Source organism: Numida meleagris, chromosome 1 (genome assembly GCF_002078875.1).
Source record: "Numida meleagris isolate 19003 breed g44 Domestic line chromosome 1, NumMel1.0, whole genome shotgun sequence".
Lineage (NCBI taxonomy): Eukaryota > Metazoa > Chordata > Aves > Galliformes > Numididae > Numida > Numida meleagris.
The window spans coordinates 176,811,097-176,829,661 of record NC_034409.1 but is presented as its reverse complement, the minus strand read 5'-3'; the positions used below and the strand labels follow the sequence as shown (position 1 = coordinate 176,829,661).

Sequence of the window (18,565 nt, the reverse complement as noted above, 5' to 3'; positions counted from 1 at the left end):
CAGAAAAAACTGTTATTATAGGTCAGTGATCGGGTTTCATTTTATTTAATAGTGTTGTCTTATGTCTGAAGAGTTCCTGTGTTAGAGTAAGACATTCTCTTTTAGGTTTAGCATATGGTTAGAGTCATTATTTTTATTCTTATACAAATGTAAACTTAGAAAACAATTTCATCCAAATGTGCAATCTGAAATCAAAAACTGAAAGTAAACGTCAGAAAATTAGAATTACAAGAGCACACTTTTCACAAAAAAATATCAAAGTAAATGAAACAAAAATATTTGGGAGGAAAAAGAAAAAGAAAAAAAAAAGCCAGCCTGTTCAAATCCACAATGTTAGTGTTTGTATTGAAAAAATTATAAAGGACCTGGGGGCTCAATGCTCTGCTTTTGCAGACTGTTGTAACTCACAGGAGCTCAGAGAAATGCAACAATCTGCATCAGCTGAGGCGGTCCCATGAATCACTGAAAGGGGACCTAAGTACTGATCTGAATTTTAAAGCTTGCTTTAATTATTCTAATGATCCTACACTTAAGTGTTCATACTAGAAAATAATCTCAAGAGCTGCAAAATGTCAGGCATTTAATTAGCTCCATGCACCTTTACAAATGACAGATATGCCAAGCCAAATCAATCCCTGGCACCCCTTTGCACACCACTGGCTTCTGAATTACACCAGAGAAGAACACAGTTCATCTGCTTTCCCAGTGCATGCTGTCTATTTTCAAGAAGTTAACATTTTTCAATGGCAGCCTGGATCAACAAATTCAAGGAGCACCTTTTTATCTATGAAAAAGCAATAGATGGATTTTCATAGACAAAATATACCACTTCAATAAAGGGAAGGTTCAGGCAGGCTGTTTTCATTTAATCAAAACACAAAGGGAAGAAATGTGTGGTTTCAAATTGTCTGTACTTCACTTTCTTTTCTATTAACTCACAGCTGCACTAATTTAAAAACCTCAGTGACAAAAAACAGAACATCTGTGCCCATGGCAAAGAAATGATGCATTTATGTACAGGACAGATATATTTTTCTTATATCTTTGTAAAACTATTGTGAAAAAATGTACTACTGCAATCAGTGATTAGGAAAATAGGTTCCATGTAATCGCTGTAGTTGGAAGGGACCTCTGGAAGCCATCTAGTCCAACCCCCTTGCTCTGAGCAGGATCAGTTAGTAACAGTGAGATGTCTTACTGGAAAAAGAGTAGCTCATCATACACCTGGTAGCTTTTTCAAAGAGTTCTTTTTTTTTTTTGTTACTTTTCCTCTTTTCTTCTTCATAGTTTAGTTAACCTTTTTTTTTTTTTTCTTTAAACTTTGGTTAAGGCAAAACAATCTTCCCACAATCATTCTATTCAAAGAGCAAAAATTAGTGGTTATTTTTTTTCCCACTTTTCTTAATATTAGCCATGATTCTGTTCCACTTCTGCAATAACTGGCTACAAGTTATGGATGTGAATACAATCTTTCATGATTTTGCTTTGAATCCCCTGCAAGACCAAGCTAAATCAAAGTATCATTTGCTACCAGCCCCCTCTTTGGAGTTAATTAATGTATAAGAGTGAACAACTTGAAAATTATCGGATATTTTTGCCAACAGTCTGTTCTGAAAGGTAGTTGGTGTTTGTACATTCTTTCTAGAACTCTGGAAGGTGGCAAATTAATCTTAATACCAAAACAGGGCAAATACCTTAAATCATTGTAATGCTCACCTTCTGATACACCAGCTAACACTTTTGTACTGAAAATGTCTCATTAGACACTAAATATTTTCTATCTGTAATTCTTATTTGGGAAAGAAAAGTACATAGAATTAGATCTTATCCTAATTTTTCCATTAGTTCCAAATTAAGAGCTATAGTGCTAGTAATATTGTGCATTAGACCAAATCCTGAGTTTGGTCCTTATGCTTTACTCATGAATGTTGAATTCAATGAAAATTCCTAAGTAAAGATTAATTAAAATACTCTAATTCTGCCATATTAATGAGACTTTTTTCAACAAATCTTATCTCAGATGTCACAAAGCAACTTAAAGTAGTGGTAAGGGGAGCTCTGCTGAAACAATTACCTGGGCTTCAAGGAAGGAACAGTTAGTGGCCTCCAAACAAAATTGTAGGTAACCAAGAAGCTTGACACTGTAGAATTATTTGGTGGAAATTAAACAAGCTGATGTTAAATGCACAACCTCAAAGCTGTGGCTTTGCTTTCTCAGACAAGTACTGCTTTGATGTGGAGGCTGCTCTCTCAGATTTCTCTTGGGGGTTGTGGAAGAGTTACATTTCTCCCCCTGAACATTACAGGGGAAAAAAAAAAAAAGAAAAAGAAAAAAGGAAAAAAAAAAGATCTTTTACAGCTTTCCAGTAATTACTCTGCCTGAAAATACCATGTATTCCACAAAAGCACCTGAGCTCTCTGCAGGTCTAACCATACATGTTAATTCAAAAGGGCACACTAGGTATCAGTCGATCCTAAGTTAAAACTATCTCTGTTCTCATTTTATATATACAATATGGATGCAGTCCTGCAGGACTCACTCTGTAGGGGCTGCACTAAGTTAAGGACTGCAAGATACAGGGCTCCATCAAACAGAAAGTCAGTTTTGCTCTTGGGCCCCAGTGTTAAAAAAACACACATTTTCCAGCTGGACTGGAAATACACTCCAGAAAGACTTTGACTTCGTTTTTCAGAAGTATGAAATAAAGGAAAATACAGCCTATGAATTTTGATGTACTAATATGCACAGTTGCATACTGAATTACCTCAGCAATCTAATTATTTGGCATTTATCTAAACTTAAAAACCTCTACCACGGATACTAATGAGTAAAATTTTTGAGTGCTAAACTCTGCCTTTTGTTTTACAGCAAGGCAATTTCATCAGCTTTAATCAAGTTCTACACAGTTGCATGTATACAACAGAAAGTGGGATTGAACTTTTGGCTTTCTTGTAGAAAGTTATGGCTTATAACAGAAAATCCACATATGAATGACTGAAGCTGAACACCTAGCAGTAGATATCTTTACTGTACTGTACATTGACTCTTCATGCAGTGTCTGCTCCAAGATCAGTGGCTTCAGAAAAGACTTCTCACCTGGTTCACTACAAGCAGGTCAATGAAGTCATGAGACAGCATGCCCAGGGGCTGCAGAACAGTACCTCTGACCAAGCGAAACTCTTTGTGTCTATTCAAAAGCAGACCACTTCAAGCTTGAGTGGTGGGAACATTTTAACTGTTGAATAAAATAAACACATTCAGGAAAACATTTAACAGCACAGTAACTGGCAATTTTAACTGTTTGCTACAGGATGACCCTGCTTTGCCTGAGTAAGGGCTGCACTGCCAACCAAATACTTCCACCATGTGAAGGGCTATCCCAGCATATTTGACTGCTCTTCTTCAATTACAGTACTTCCAATTTACAGCAGCAAAAGGACCGACTCTGAGCTTCAATTATTTCGGATTTTGCTTAGAGCAGAAGTTGAACCTAATCCTGTGTTGCTTTGTACCCAAACTCTCACTAGCCTGATAAGGCATTCAAAATTCTGACTAATTTCTGTAAGAGTATTTGTTACAAAGAAATGAAGGATTAAGCCAGTCAAAAGGAAAGCTGCACCTTAGAAAAAAATACCCAGTAGTTTCCTCCACTCATTTTTAAGGGAAATTCACAATTTTCAAAAGCAGGATTTTAAAGTCTTTATATACAAGGCCCCAAATCTACACTCGTTCTGGCTCCCAAATCTGCATGTAAATTTTAGTTCTGATTGAATAAGGCCTGCAAGTTCCATCGCTAAACCTTGCTCCTTGTTAAAACAAACAGAAATTCTGCAAGTGACTTCAGTGGGGTCAGTACAGACCCATCAGCCACCAGCATGTTGCCCAGATATTTTAGCCACCTTTTCTGCAACACAATACTGTCTAAATCTGTTTTTACAGACTTCTCAGACACTACAGATTGCTGCTAAGGGACAGGGTAGATCATAACAGGAAATAATGTTGCTTTGGGACTTTTTCACCATTAGTTAAGTTTCCTTCCCCTTACATTTTCTTGTAAGATCAAAAATCAAACTAAGATGAGTCAGTACACAGTCAATTAACTTTAAATCTACAGATCAAAATTACTCCAGAAATGTTCAAATACTTAAAAATATGCACTCAACTTTACTTCTAAATAGCTTTCTTCCAACAAACTTAAGCTGGTAACTAATAGTCTAAAATGCAGAGCTCTACTTCATCCTATTGATTGTCCATGGGCAACATATAGGGCCACAATGTACTGAAAACATAATCCTTGCTTTCTGAAGAGAAATTGTTCTGCGTAATCATTTCTGAGGTGTGTGGTTTACGTTCCTGTCCTCTTCTAAGCAATTTCATAAGTTATCTAAAATTATAATCAAGCATGCTCAAATGTATTTGTGGGCTTCAAAACATGATGTGGTCATGGTTGGCAAACACTGGATAGAAGGTCAAACCGAACACTTCCTAGCAGGTCAAGAGTTGAAAAATAAAAAGGAAAAAAAAAAAAAAGATAAAGATGAACCTCAAAATGATAAAATCTATTACAGGGGTTACCTAAACTTTGCCCAGCCAAGAGGACCACATTGGCAATTTGCCATGAGCGCAAAGACTTCCTTAAGTTGTGTTATATGGAAGAGACTGCAGTCACCTTGGTCTTTAATATGGCAAGTTGGTCCAGAGACATGACAGGTGCCAACAGGCAGTGTGCCATCCTGATGTTTGCCACTGGGCTACATCATAGGATTTAAAAGGAAGAAAATAAGTCATAGCATCTGCTCACATAGAGCTTATGTGAAAAGGCTGGAAGTGAAGACAAGGGCATGAAGGAGATGATGGGCAGGCACATGGGCAATAAGGATAGGAACATTTTGCTCAAATGAAAGTCAGCCTCAGGGCACATGACCAGCTACCATCACCACCTGATACCTCTGCAGGCCTCCACTACGGCTGCCCTTGGGAGATCTGCCACGGACATTAAAGAGAGCAGGATTGGTCCCCTGGCCCACGGGCTGCGCTTCAGCCACCCCTGACCTATTAGAAAACGTTGCTATTTTTCCCCACTACAACTCACAGAGTGCAAAAACAGCAAGCATCAAAGTTTGAAACCCAGGCCTTCCCACCCGTGCCATGCCTGGCCTCCCTGGGGGAAGCTCCCCTGCCCACTCTGCCTTCAGCCGCCTGCTCCGCTGCACAGCAGTGATCACGCTACACGGCCAGGTCATCTGACCTAGCTCTGCTGCTGCTCGACTTACTGGCCCTGCTCAGACGCCGTGTGTCTACAAGCAACGGTGGCTCATGCATCTCCACAGTGGTGCAGGTGGCCGAGATGGGCCGTTCCTCCGCCAGCTCCTCCTCACCCTCCACATCCCACTTGCTGCCACTTGCTCCACTCAAGCTGGTGCTGCTGCCACTGCTGGCTGTGGTGATGGGCGGCCCTCCTGAGGGTGGGAGAAGCTGCTCCAGTGGCTCTTCCTGCTCTGGAAGGGGATGCCGGACACTGCTAGGAGTGGAGGAACCCGCCGAGCTGGAAGGTGCCTTGCCTTGCTGCTCAGATGCCATATTGACCCAATTCTGCTCAGCTGCCAGGGCATCACCTTTGTTGTTGAAGTAGTTGATGATGGCTGGTGTGGGTGTGGGGATGGGGGTTGGGATGGTGACAGGAGTGGAGACAGGTGTAGGGGTGACAGCACGGTGCCTGTTCTCTGGAACTGGTGGAGCAACAGGGTAGCTTGCCATGGAGGCAGTGTTGGAGGGGGGTCGTGCCCTAGGAGCAGCTGCAGCGTAGTAGGGTGCCATGGTCACCGGAGCCAGCAGCGGTGTGACAGCGCGCGTGTCAGGCAGAACAGGAGCAGGTGAGGTGGTCGTTACCACCACGGGTGGTGCTGGCGGTGGCAAGGAAACTGGTTTGGGTACCCCTGTTACCATGACAGGTGTCAGTGTTGTAACAGGCATCTCAAGGCTGTACTGGCTTGTCATGCCCTGCTTAAGCTTCTTCCACCCCAAGTGATATATCTCAAGCATGTTCAGCAGCAGGGAGACAGAGGCCACCACCAACATGAAGATGATGAAGATGGTCTTCTCAGTGGGCCGCGAGATGAAGCAGTCCACAGTGTGTGGGCAAGGCGGACGGCTGCACTGGTAGACTGGCTTTAGTTCAAAGCCATAAAGGAAGTACTGGCCCACAATGAAGCCTACCTCAAACAGTGTCTTGAAAATGATGTTGAAGATGTAGGTACGGAGCAGAGCACCTCCCATACGGATTCTACCACGCTCATCACGGATCGGGAGCTTCTCCTTTCCCATTTTGATAGGAGGATCCTTGAAGTTATTGCCACCTCCGCCACCACCGCCAGACGTTGCTGCTCCTGGGTAGTTGTTGTCTTTGACACTTCCCCTCTTTTTCAGCTCTTCTTCTTTCTCTTTCCTCTTCTCCTCCATGCGTACAATGTGCAGCACGTGGCCCAGGTAGATGAGGGTTGGAGTGGAGACAAAAATGATCTGCAGCACCCAGAAGCGGATATGAGAAATGGGGAAGGCTTTGTCATAGCAAACATTTTCGCAACCAGGTTGCTGAGTGTTGCATGTAAAGTCTGACTGCTCGTCTCCCCAGACTTCCTCAGCAGCGGCCCCCAGCACCAGTATCCTGAAGATAAACAGTACTGTCAGCCAAACCTTGCCGATAACCGTGGAGTGCTCCTGTGCATTCTCTAGCAGCCTCCCCAGAAAGCTCCAGTCACCCATCGTTTCAGATTTCTAACCTACAATAAGAACATTAGAGCAATATTTAAAAATACAGTTATTATACAATGCAGCCGCAGAACAGTTTGTTCCTCAATAAAAGACATTTAAATGTACTTCCTTTTGCAGAATATTGCACAAATACGTTCCGAATTACGAGGGCTGCTTCAAAAGTAACGCATCCTATTTCATTTTTTTGGCTCATAACATCAGAGGTGGATGCTAGTGGGATGGCAGCAGAGGCTGAACCTTCCCACCAAAATTCCATTACATTTTGTTGCTGTGTGACAGATGGCAGCAGAGGGGCAGGCTGACTGAACAGCATCTGGCATGGAAGCATGTATGAAGCAAAGGTGTGTCACTGAATTCCCCCATGTGGAAAAAAATGGCACCCACTGACATTCCTCAATGCTTGCTGAGTGTTTATGGAGACCTAACAGTGAATGTGAGCACAGTGAGGCAGAGGGTGGTGCATTTCAGCAGTGGCACCAGTGGCCACGCAGATTTTTCCGAGAGCAGCATGAAGGCTTTTGGTTCGTCACTGGTGAAAACGCATAGCTCATGGTGGTGACTGTGTTGAAAAATAGTTTTCTGTAGCTGAGAATATGCCCTACCAAATACTGTTATTGTGCTCTTTGTATCTGTTGTCGTTTCCGTGGAAATAAATAGGAGGCATCGCTTTCTGAGCTAACCTCAGGTCCCATGCAGCCATGGGTTTTGGAGAACGCAGAAGCAGGATATTTAGTGCTTCCACTAGCCAGTGCAGGTGTAAACATCTGTACACAGAGGCAGGCGAGGCAGATTCAGAACTAGAATTTCACCTGAGATGCCCCTAACTGCTCTTGCCTATTTTTAGGAAAGAACAGGTGAAAATTACTTCCATTAATCACAATATTCTAATTATAATGTGACTGCACTTTTATCACAGCATGATACAAAATCACTTATTTGTCATCAGAACTTAATTATTATAGCACTCAAGAGGACAGTAATGTCTCAGGTCTCTGCTGTTTTAATACTGTACAAACATAAAAATTATGATTCAAAATCTATAGAATTTACAGTTTAATTCTGGAATGTGCACACCAACAAGCATGCTCTCCAAGTCTAGTCATGCTTATTTTTAGAAAGAGAGAATTACTGAATAACTAGAGATATTGGGGAAAATGATAAATATGAAGAGGAATGGTTGGAAGGTTTCTATACTGTTCTTCCTCTGTCCTATAATTTGTGAGCCACATGTACTGAAACATCAATAAAATTATTTAAAAAACAGCAACTCAGGCACTTCAGCAGCAGTGTACAGAGAAATGAAGTGTGATCTTGCTTCTCTGAGCAACAACTGGTACATATTCATAGTGGTTTCCACCAGTTCGTGCCTGGCTACCCATGTTCAGTTCTAGGCAGTGACGTAATTATCGTTTGGAAAGGCTTAAAATACAAGAGTATATATTTTTAATAAGATTCTTGTTAGCTGTCTTCAGCTGAGAAACAAGCTATAAACTGCTGATATCACTTCTGTTATCCCTGGCCTGTCTCTGATTGGAATACAAGTAAAAAGTACATTTCATTCACCTAACAAATACAGATACACTTTACTTTTGGCACATTCAGAAATGCTCAATATTTATAGTTCAGATACAACAATCTAGATGCAAAACAAAAACAAAAACAAAAAATCACTATCAGAAATGATAATGACATTATCTTCTTTAAAAATCTCCACATATTTTTATTCGCATAATTGAATTACACCTCACTCTTTTCTCTTGCATACCCTTTTTGTCTTTTTGTCTGTGTGCTACATTTCCCAAGAAGAGGAGCTCATCATTACATGTAGCAAACCACCGGTGAGAAAAGTCACCATTTTTGGTATTTAATTTATTGTGATTTCTGACAACACTGTCACTGAAATTCAAAAGGGAACATTTCCAAAGTTACTGCTGAACTTTTTTCAAGCTGTTAGTTAACGTCATTACAGTAATTTCGTTATTTTTTGTATAACTTAATTTTACTATGAGGAAATAATATGCTTGTAAATACAGAACAGTATATTTCCACACAAAAAGCAACATTTTTGTATAGTATGGAATGCTAATGCACTTTTTATCCCCAAAAAGTTAGTTCAACAAGAACCCTATCCACAATAAAACAGATCTTTGATATCCGGCAAAAACATTGCCTTTAATACCACGAAATTCCTTCTCCAGTACAGCGTGATAAATTGTTAATTACAATATTAACAAGGAAATACTGACTTTGTGCAGTAACGTTCCTGGTCCTAAACAAATTTTTATTTTATTTCAATATATTCGAGGTGTTTTTAAAGAACATGTTTTTGCTCCTCAAATACTAACTGGAGACTACACAAACACTGACAGGATGTTCTACTTCTTTAATTCTAACTTGTTTATATATTTTTCAAATTTAATTTTATGAGAAGAATAATACTTTGGATGGAGAAGGAATTGTAACCTTGAGAAGTACTAATTTTTCAGGGAATTATTAATTCATTTTTAAACTTTATTTTACTCAAAACTGTTTAAAGGTATGCTCAGCTTAGCTCTATCGTAATGTTCTTGGGGAACCTTCTTATTTTGAGTATAAAAGCTGCAATGTAGGGATAACAAAACAAATACTGTGATACTGGGTGGACTAAAGAAGTTTAACGTGATCCCAAATTCAGCACTTCCTTTGTTTGCTACCTTTTGCATTATTCTAAATCTATCAGTTCTCTTTGCCTCACTCTTTGTTTTCTACCCACGTCAAGCAAAGTGGAAGGTTCAGAAAATCAGTAGCCAAAGGGTTGTTCTTTGGTTACTAATATTTGTAACAGAAAGTTTCTGAATCAGCAAAAACTAGCACATCAAATCTTCTTTATCTTGTTAGCTATGGTCCATTTTCAGCATGGTTACCATTACCTTTGCTTCTGATGAGATAGAGACCACAAACTGTTCTTTATAAAGACAGATACTACCTTCTGTTTTTCCAAAAAGATGAAGTCAACCTTATGAAAAAAAAGGATAACCTCGAGTGTAAGGTGAACAGAAATAGCAATCTTTTTTTGTATAGGCACACTGGGGCATGTCTCTTACTGAGATCAATAAGCAATGTTGACTACAATGAAAGCAAGAGATGTTGTGCTTTTTGGAAGAATTATCTACTGCCTAGTGAAAGAAGAAAAACAGTAATTTGTGGAAGGCAAAGAAATCTAATTTATTGTCAGTCGTTCTCCACCCACAAATACTAGTGAAGATGTTTGGTTTTTCCCCCCCTTATTACTACAGACAAATAATGCCCAGTCTGAGATAATTCAGGATACCAAAGCTGTGACACAATGATGCATTTCTCAGTGGATACACTTAAAAAGCTATTCTAATGCTTACATTAATTAAATGACTTCCTTTATAGTCTGAAGATTCACGCAGTACACACAGAAAGTGCATAAGCAGTGAGCAGATGTTTTATAGCATCTAAACCATGCAGAGGTGACAACCTCAATGTTCATTTTACTACTGGCTGCTGCAGTCACTGCCTTCCCTACAAATGCCTATCACCGATAAATAAATACTGGAAGGACATCATTTCCAAAGGCAATAAAAAGATGTTTATCTCCAGTGGCTGGAGAGATTGCAGAGATCCAAGTCTTTCGTCTTCTTTCAGTGTTAATATATTCTCCACTGAGCAATTCTTAAAGCCAATGCAATTCATACGAAAATAACAGCCACTTTGAAGGGGTGCTTTGATATAAAAAAATGATTAAATGACATCAGACTAAATCCAAGGGCTCACAGAATTCACAGAGTTTTGAGTTGTCACCATTAGATCCAACAACAAAATACCTACACCTATATTTAAACAGCCACTACTCAATATTTCAGCTGAGAATGCTTCCAAGATAGCTCTGTAGTATTAAACTTCACCTGGACAGTACTGCTTCCAGCACTGCTGATCATGCTTTCACAGGCAGAGACAGGAAATTGTTTAGCTCTAGTCTCACACACTGTTTGCGAAGGGAGAGCTTTTGTTCTTTCTATAGTTGGAAAAAATAGAGATTAAAAAACAAAGTGTCTTTATCTGTATTTCATGAAATTCAAGGAAAAATACTTGCAAGGGAATGACAGAGAATCTGTGTTAGAGAGCAATCTGATTCTATGGTATGAAAAGCAAGGAGATAATCTACCTTGGGATCATTTCACGAGAACTGGGAGTTATATACACTGTGTCACTTAAAAAGTCATTCTGTTAAGACAAATAGTGAAAAATAGGCAGTTCATAAAAAAGGGCATGGAATTATGATTAAGAATTAATGTTCTACCACTAGCTAACAAGTCCAGCATAAGTAAAATTGGCTTTCTGGATACTGTGTGCGTTTGTGAGCGTGTGTGACAAAGAGAATGAGCAAGAGAGAGAACACATTTTAAAAGCTGGTATGTTAAATATATCTCTCCACAGAAGATAAATAATCTGGCATCTGTAAACTTGACAGTTATTATTTCTATTTGTATTTCTGATCCTGCCTCAGAAGAGGTTCATCATCGCTAAGTATCAATTGTATGAAATATGATATTTTAATTATTTACAATTTTACTCACACATATGCTTACTACGTATGTACATTTACACATGCATGCATATACATAGAAATAATTACATAGCTATGATACATACATTTCCTTATTATGACACCTGCTCTATTTATGATTTTATAATACTGTCAAATCTAGAAAAATGTCATTTAGCAATTATTTTGAGACTAATGCATCTCTGTCAGAACATGGTTTCTTAAATTCAGCCCACATTTGCTTTCATTTTTTTGATAGTCTGTAACATCTTGGGATTTGTTTTTAGCTTCAAAATAATCTACACTTCACAAACCAGTAAGAGAAAAAAAGTGCTGCTAAAAGAGAAAACATAACCTGCAATATTTCCTTGTTTTTACAGTAAATTATCTTTTATAGTAAATTACAGTAAAGTAAAAGTTGTCACCTTGCACAAAGTTTGCAGTGGACCATGCCTGGAAGATGTGAAGGGAGAGAATGAGCTACTGTAATTTTCAGTGAAACCTAATTGTACACATCCATACATGAAATAACAGCTGAGGTTTCATTTGGCTTTATAAACTTGTTTTTAAAGAGGGCTTGAAAAACTACCTTTCTCCATGCTCAGTGTAACACTTTGAGAGGCACCTACAATCACCTTCATTACACTTGAAAAACTTGAGAGAAATGAATCCGCTATCTGAAATGCAACAGAGCCTTTTCCTTAAATCCTAGGCAAAATCTCTTGACTTCAGTGAAAGTTTGGCTCCAGTAAAGGAAAAGTGCCAGGAGCTGAGCCCAGGAGGAGAGTACGCTCCACCTGCAAAACTCCTCTGTTCCCTGGCATAGCAAACCTTTGCTCTGATTCACTGCTCACAGGAGAAAAGCAGGAACAAAAAGTAACCCGTTTTCTTTCCCAGCATACCAAAATGCCACCTTAGAGCTCTGCTTTGGAATTAAAAGACAGTGACTTACCAATAAAACACTGAAAGGTGAGGAGAGTGTGGAGCTACCGGGGCGCTAGGAATACCGTCGAGCATGAAGGGGACGCTCCCTACATCGCGAGTGAGTGGAGCATGAATGAGACGGATCTGTCAAGTGTCCACATGCCATCAGCCACATGGATCGAAAAACTGCACAGTAAGGAGCGTCCCACCCCCAGCCCCAGAGCTGCAAGGGAAAGAGGAGCTTCGCCGCCAGTTCAAAGATTCAAGACCCTTTTTCACTACAGAGCAGCAGGCACCCAATAGACAAGTTGAAGTAGGAGGGCACTTCACACGAGTTACAGTAGCTGCAGGGGAGACAGTGCCAGATATCCTCTTCAAACTTCTTAAAGAGCTTTTCTGTACTATCAAAATCAATAACGTGTTTTGTTTTGTTTTTTTTTTTTTTTCTAGTTCAATTCTGAAATGCTCCGGAGAGATTTTCCCTTCTCCCTTTAAAGTTCCCTTAAAGGGGAACTCAAGCAGCTTTGGCTACTCAGCTCAATTCCTTCTCCATATCTGTGCTGAGCTCTTAGACAGCTAACACGCACTCAGGACTCCCAGTAACATCCTGAGCTAATGTGATTTCCTCAGCAAGTCAGGGATGGACTCAAATACCTTTCTGATACCTTTTTTTCCTGTAGGGGAAAAAAAAAAAAAAAAAAAAGACCACTTTTCTTTCTGCTAACACTGGTAAACGCTTGCCTAATCAAATTTTCAAAGAATTCCAAAGAACATTTACTCGTTTCAAAAACTTTCCATCCCCTTTGAGTCCTCAGTGAACAAGCTAGGAAAAGGTAACAGACCCCCACCTCGCGATGCCCCCTCAGCACGGGGCACGGCTGCGGTCGCCGCCCTCGCCCCGAGTGCGGGCACCCGCCCGCGGTACTCTACTTACGCGTTGCGGGAGCAGCGCTATTGGGCGTAGCGAAAGCTCAGTTTGTTCGGGTGAGTGCGGACAGCGTTCGCTCATAGCTCGTTTAACTCTGGGGAAAACAACCCCGGAAAGCTTCGCTCCAGAGGCGGAGGAGGCTGCGGGTGCCCAGTGGGGCGGCCGCGCCCTGCCTGCAGCCTGGCTCTCCTCGGGCCGGCCGCGGCCCGCAGCGCGCCTCCGCCAGGGTTCTCCGGCGGGCGCCGGGCACCCGGCCCTCGCGGGGCGGAGCAGCGCCGCCCAGTGGTGGCCTCGCGTGCAGGCGCGCGACGGCCGGAGGCGGTTGGGTTCTGTGAGGAGCTCTTGCACAGCTCATGTACTGCCCATAGCGCTTGCAGGGGAGAATCTGCACCTCCTTCCATGCGGTGTTGGTCACATCTTAAATCTTAGGTATTCACACAAAGGAGTTTTTTTTTTTTTCTTCAGACCACTAGAGCCCCACAGGGCTGCCAGCCCTGCAAGGTGCCCTTCACAGGCTGCGGTTAATGCACCCGCATCAGGCCAGATCCTTCCATAGGTAGAATGGAAGCAGCACTGCATCACAGTCTCTTGCATTATTTCAAGAAACTCCTCAAGTCCTACAAATGACAAGAGTTCTTCAGGTTTTCACAGAATCACAGAGTCATAGGGGTTGGAAGGTGACCTCCAGAGATGCTTCAGTCCGACTCCCTGCTAAAGCAGGTTCCCTACAGCAGGTTGCAAAGGGGAGTGCCCAGATAGGTTTTGAGTATCTCCACAGAAGGAGACTCCCCAGCCTCTCTGGGCAGCCTGTTCCAGTGCTCCGTCACTCTCACAGTAAAGATGTTCTTCCTCATGTTTGTACAGAATTTTCTGTGCTCCAGTTTTTGCCCGTTGCCCCTTGTCCTGTTGCTGGGCACCACTGAAATGGGAGCCTATACCCCTGACTGAGAATCTGTACCATTGATTGAGTCTATGATATGAATAGAAGGCAATCTGGGCAATATTTCGAGAAGTGTTTTCTCCTCAGACAAGAATAACTGTCATGCTGCTGTGCAGAACATTTGAAGAACTTGATTTATTGCAGCAATGCTCAGAATAGTCCAGATAATTTACAGGTGGCTCTTGGTGTTTTCAGCATTGGTGCTCAAAAATATTACCATTCTCTACATTTTGGTTCGGCTTTTGTGTATTCTTGACTGTTACCCTGAGAAAAGAAAACATTAGGCAGAACGACTTCATTAGCAATAACATATAATTTTCAGTTGGTAGTTACTCTACAGTCAGAGAGCTGAAAACTCAACCACACAAGGTCTTACCAAAAAACTGTTTCTTCACTCAGCCTAGAGGAGAGAAGGCTCCAGGGAGACCTGATAGTGGCCTTCCAGTATCTAAAGTGAAGCTATAAGAAAGAAAGTGAAAGACTCATCTGCTGTGATAGGACAAGGGGAAATGGTTTCAAGCTAAAAGAGGAGAGATGTAAAGGCAAAAAGGTTTTTTATGATAAGGATAGTGAAGCCCTTTAACAGGTTGCCCAGAGATGTAGTGGATGCTGCTTTCAAGGTCAGGCTGGATGGGGCTCTGAGCAACCTAATCTAGCTGTAGGGGTCCCTTTTCATTGCAAAGGAGTTGGACTAGATGGTCCTTAGATGTCCCTTCCAACTCAAACAATTATATGATTCTATGTTTCTATTCAAGAAAAAGATTTGAGACACTGTGAATAGCTACGTGTAGCAGAGAACTAGTGGCAAATGCAAACAGAGAATCCACACTTTGCAATGCTTGGTTGCTCCCTCTTAAATCTTTCAGATGGAAACACTAGAGAGAAAAATCTCTGCTGATCAAAACAGAATTAGAGACACAAGGACAAATGACTATCAGCAGAATGAGTGATATATACAAAACACAGTGCTGCCATGACTGTAAGCATAGTAGTGTTGCAGTGTGGATCCCAAACAGCGGGGCATGAAGGCAAGGAAGAGAATCCCAGCAGCCCTTGTAACTCCTGGCATTGCAACTTCCTTCATGCAATGAAGCCCCTCAACTGAAAGGCTTGATTTTAGGAAGAGGAAGACAAAGATCTCACTTAGAACCATCTGTGCAAAAGGTTTAATTGCATGAAACACTGAGTTTCCACAAATGCTTTTCCAGTATCTTGAAGATTTTAAGTAGTATTTCCCACCAGCTGTATAAACTGACCTTAACACTCTTTCGTTAGAAAAATAATATTCTTGATCAGGAGAGCAGTGAGGTTCTAGAGGAGCTTTTCCATACTGACACAGAAGATTTTTAAGATAGAATTCAGTACATCTTCAAACAGGGATAATCTGTTGCAGCGGCTGCCCACAACAGAAATACATCCATCCACTATAAATTCCTTTCCAAGAATTCCTTTCTGGGTTCTTATGAGAACAGTTTTGGACTGTCGATATATCTCTGGGATGGCTGTAGAAAATTCAGAGGCAGAGAGGCAAAGTGCCCTGAGAAAACCTAAAAGGAGAAGCTTTAAAAGTAAAAGGCCAATTATGTACTGATGAAAACCCAAAGATGAAAGGTATGACTGAGGTATGCTGAGGAGGTATGACAGACTATTTGTTAGCTGTGTACTAGAAGATGAGGATCTGAAGCCAAATAAATGGGGGAAAGAGTAAAAGTAGGATTTTTCTCCCCAAGAAAAGATCTCGTAAGTTAAGGAGATATATATTAATCTTATGGTAAACCTGAGCTTCCGCCCTATAAGAAAAAGAGAGATCTGCAGATCAATATTGATGAAAAGCAGAGTTTTACCCCATGCTACTTCTAATGTATGCATCTGTTTTGCAGTACAAAGAGGATCACTCATTCCATATCAGCGCCTCCAAACGCAGTTAATGGAAGCAACTCTAATCTGCAGTGTACATCTTTAGTCATAAACAAGCCACATCAAAATGGTACATAGGTTGGCAGTGCAATTGTGTCCACACAGCCTCAGAAGGAGCAACAAATGCCTTCAGTTCAGTGCGTTGCGGCAACCACCCTGCATGGTACGCGAACGGTAAGAACTTCGCTTGACATGCCGCTGTGCTACAGAAGATGGCACTAGAGATATTTAAATGCTGAGAAAGGCTGCTGCCAGGAGGCACAGGTTCAAGCAAGAAGCACTGAAGTCTTTTCTCCTTCGTTGTTTTCTACGTGGATTAATCGAAATTAACTATTTAATAAATCGGTAATAGAAAGACTGTAGTACTAGTTTAATCTCATATTACATAGTTACAATTATTACTTTACTAGTTAGTATTTAGTTTTCTGTTCTGTTAGATACTACTGGCAAGCAGAATATTAACAAATAAGAACTGGTGGCAATAAAAGTTGTTGAGATTTCTAGTTTGTAGGAACAGAGGCATAAGAAGACCTAATGAATTATCCTAGATCATAAAAAAATCTGGAGCAGAGCTGAGAATGCCACTGACATCCTAGTCTGGCATTTTAACTGACGGAGCAAGCTTCCTCTCAAAAGAAGACTGTGGGAAATCTCCTAATACAATGAAAAATCAGACTGTTTTGGGATATGTAGCAGTGAGATATAGGACAGGATAGAGGAACGACACATTTTATCATTCAGTGATGGCATGAAGCTCTTTTTCCACACTACTGGAAGAAAAGTGAAGAAATAAGACCAAAATATTAGTACTTGGCATATATTAATGTGGGCCACAATCCTGGCAGAAACAAAAACCACAAAAACGGAGTTAAAAGTGTTCTCTGCTGAGTTAGTGAGTTAAAACAACTCATACAGCTGTTGGGGGTAGATTGTGTTGCAGCAAGGGAGAAGATGGCCAGTAGAAAAGACTAGAGAGCAGGGAAGGTACAGCAATGAAAGAGGGAAAAGGTAGGAAGACTTCTGCCTTCCTAGTAGCAGCTACCTATGAAAATATAGGCAGAGGCTGTGATTTGAAATTGCAGTGGGCGTAGCAGTAAATGCAACTTAACATGCTGCTGTTCCCTCCAGGCCTCTGCTCGCTCCCTACAGCTATTCTTGCCCTACGCCTACTGCCTCACAGTCATGTAAGCATAAATGTTTGTTCATGTACTCTCCCTGTAAGCCAAATCAAGGAGTTAATCCAGTAAAAATCAATCCAGCAAAGAAAAATGCTTGTTTTTATACCAGTTAAATCAGTCCCTCAATCCAGTGCTGACAGCAGCTGTGCAAACAACTATGCTGGCACAGTAAAGGTCCTGTAGTGGAGACACTGTGTTGGATGTGGTGGGAAAGAGACACAGATGGGACAGGAATGAACAGGAAGCAATATTATCAATGTTAATATTTTAAATGAGTGCTACTAGTGAACACAGTGAGCAGTAAGGAATTGACTGGATGGTCACACCCAGAGAGTTGTGGTCAGCAGCCCAGTGTCCAAGTGGAGACTGGTGACAAGTGGCATTCCTCAGGGACCGATGCTGGGACCAGTGCTATTTAACATCTTTGTAGGCAACATGGGCAGTGGGATTGAGTGCTCCCTCAGCAAGTTTGTAGATGACACCAAGCTGAGTGGTGCAGCTGAAACTCTAGAGGGAAGGGATGCTATCCAGAGGGACCTGGACAGGCTTGAGAGGTGGGCCCATGTCAACCTCATGAAGTTCAACAAGTGCAAGGTCCTGCACCTGGGTCGGGGCAATCCCAGCAAATATGAGTTGGATGGAGAATAGCTTGAGAGCAGCCCTGAGGAGAAGGACTATTGTGTGCTTGTTGATGAAAGACTCAGCATGAGCCAGGAATGTACACTTGCAGCCCAGCAGGCCAACCGTATCCTGGGTTGCATCAAGAGAAGTGTGACCAGCAGGCCGAGGGTGGTGACTCTGCTCTTCTGCTCTGCTCTCATGAGACACCATCTGGAGTACTGCGTTCAGTTCTGGAGCCCCCAACACAAGAAGGACATTGAGCTGCTGGAGTGCGTCCAGAAGAGGGCCATGAAGATGATCAGAGGACTGGAGCACCTCCCCTATGAGGACAGGCTGAGAGAACCGGGACTTTTCAGCCTGGAGAAGAGTAGGCTCCAGGGGAACCTTATAGCGGTATTCCAGTACTTCCTGAAGGGGGCCCATAGGAAAGGTGGGGAGGGGCTTTTTATAAGGGCATGCAGTGACAGGACGAGGGGAAATGGCTTTAAACTGGAAGAGGGTAGATTTAGACTAGATATTAGGAAGAAATTCTTGACTGTGAGGGTGGTGAGACACTGGAACAGGGTGCCCAGTGAGATGCCCCCTCCCTGGAAGCATTCAAGGCCAGGCTGGATGGGGCTGTGAGTAACCTGAACTAGAGGGAGGTGTCCCTGTCTACAGCAAGGGGGTTGGAACTGGAACTAGATGATCTTAAAGGTCCTTTCCAACTCAAACCATTCTTTGTTTCTATGAT

At 41.7% G+C, this 18,565-nt stretch overlaps 1 protein-coding gene across 1 annotated transcript; it reads right to left on the bottom strand.

The window, feature by feature from the left end:
• On the bottom strand, window positions 320-13,332 carry GJA3 (gap junction protein alpha 3). The gene is made up of 2 exons (XM_021379783.1): window positions 13,183-13,332; window positions 320-6,780 (listed from the first exon to the last, which is right to left on the bottom strand). Exon 2 carries the CDS (start codon window positions 6,761-6,763, stop codon window positions 5,228-5,230), a length of 1,536 nt encoding a protein of 511 aa, XP_021235458.1. The 5' UTR covers window positions 6,764-6,780; window positions 13,183-13,332; the 3' UTR covers window positions 320-5,227.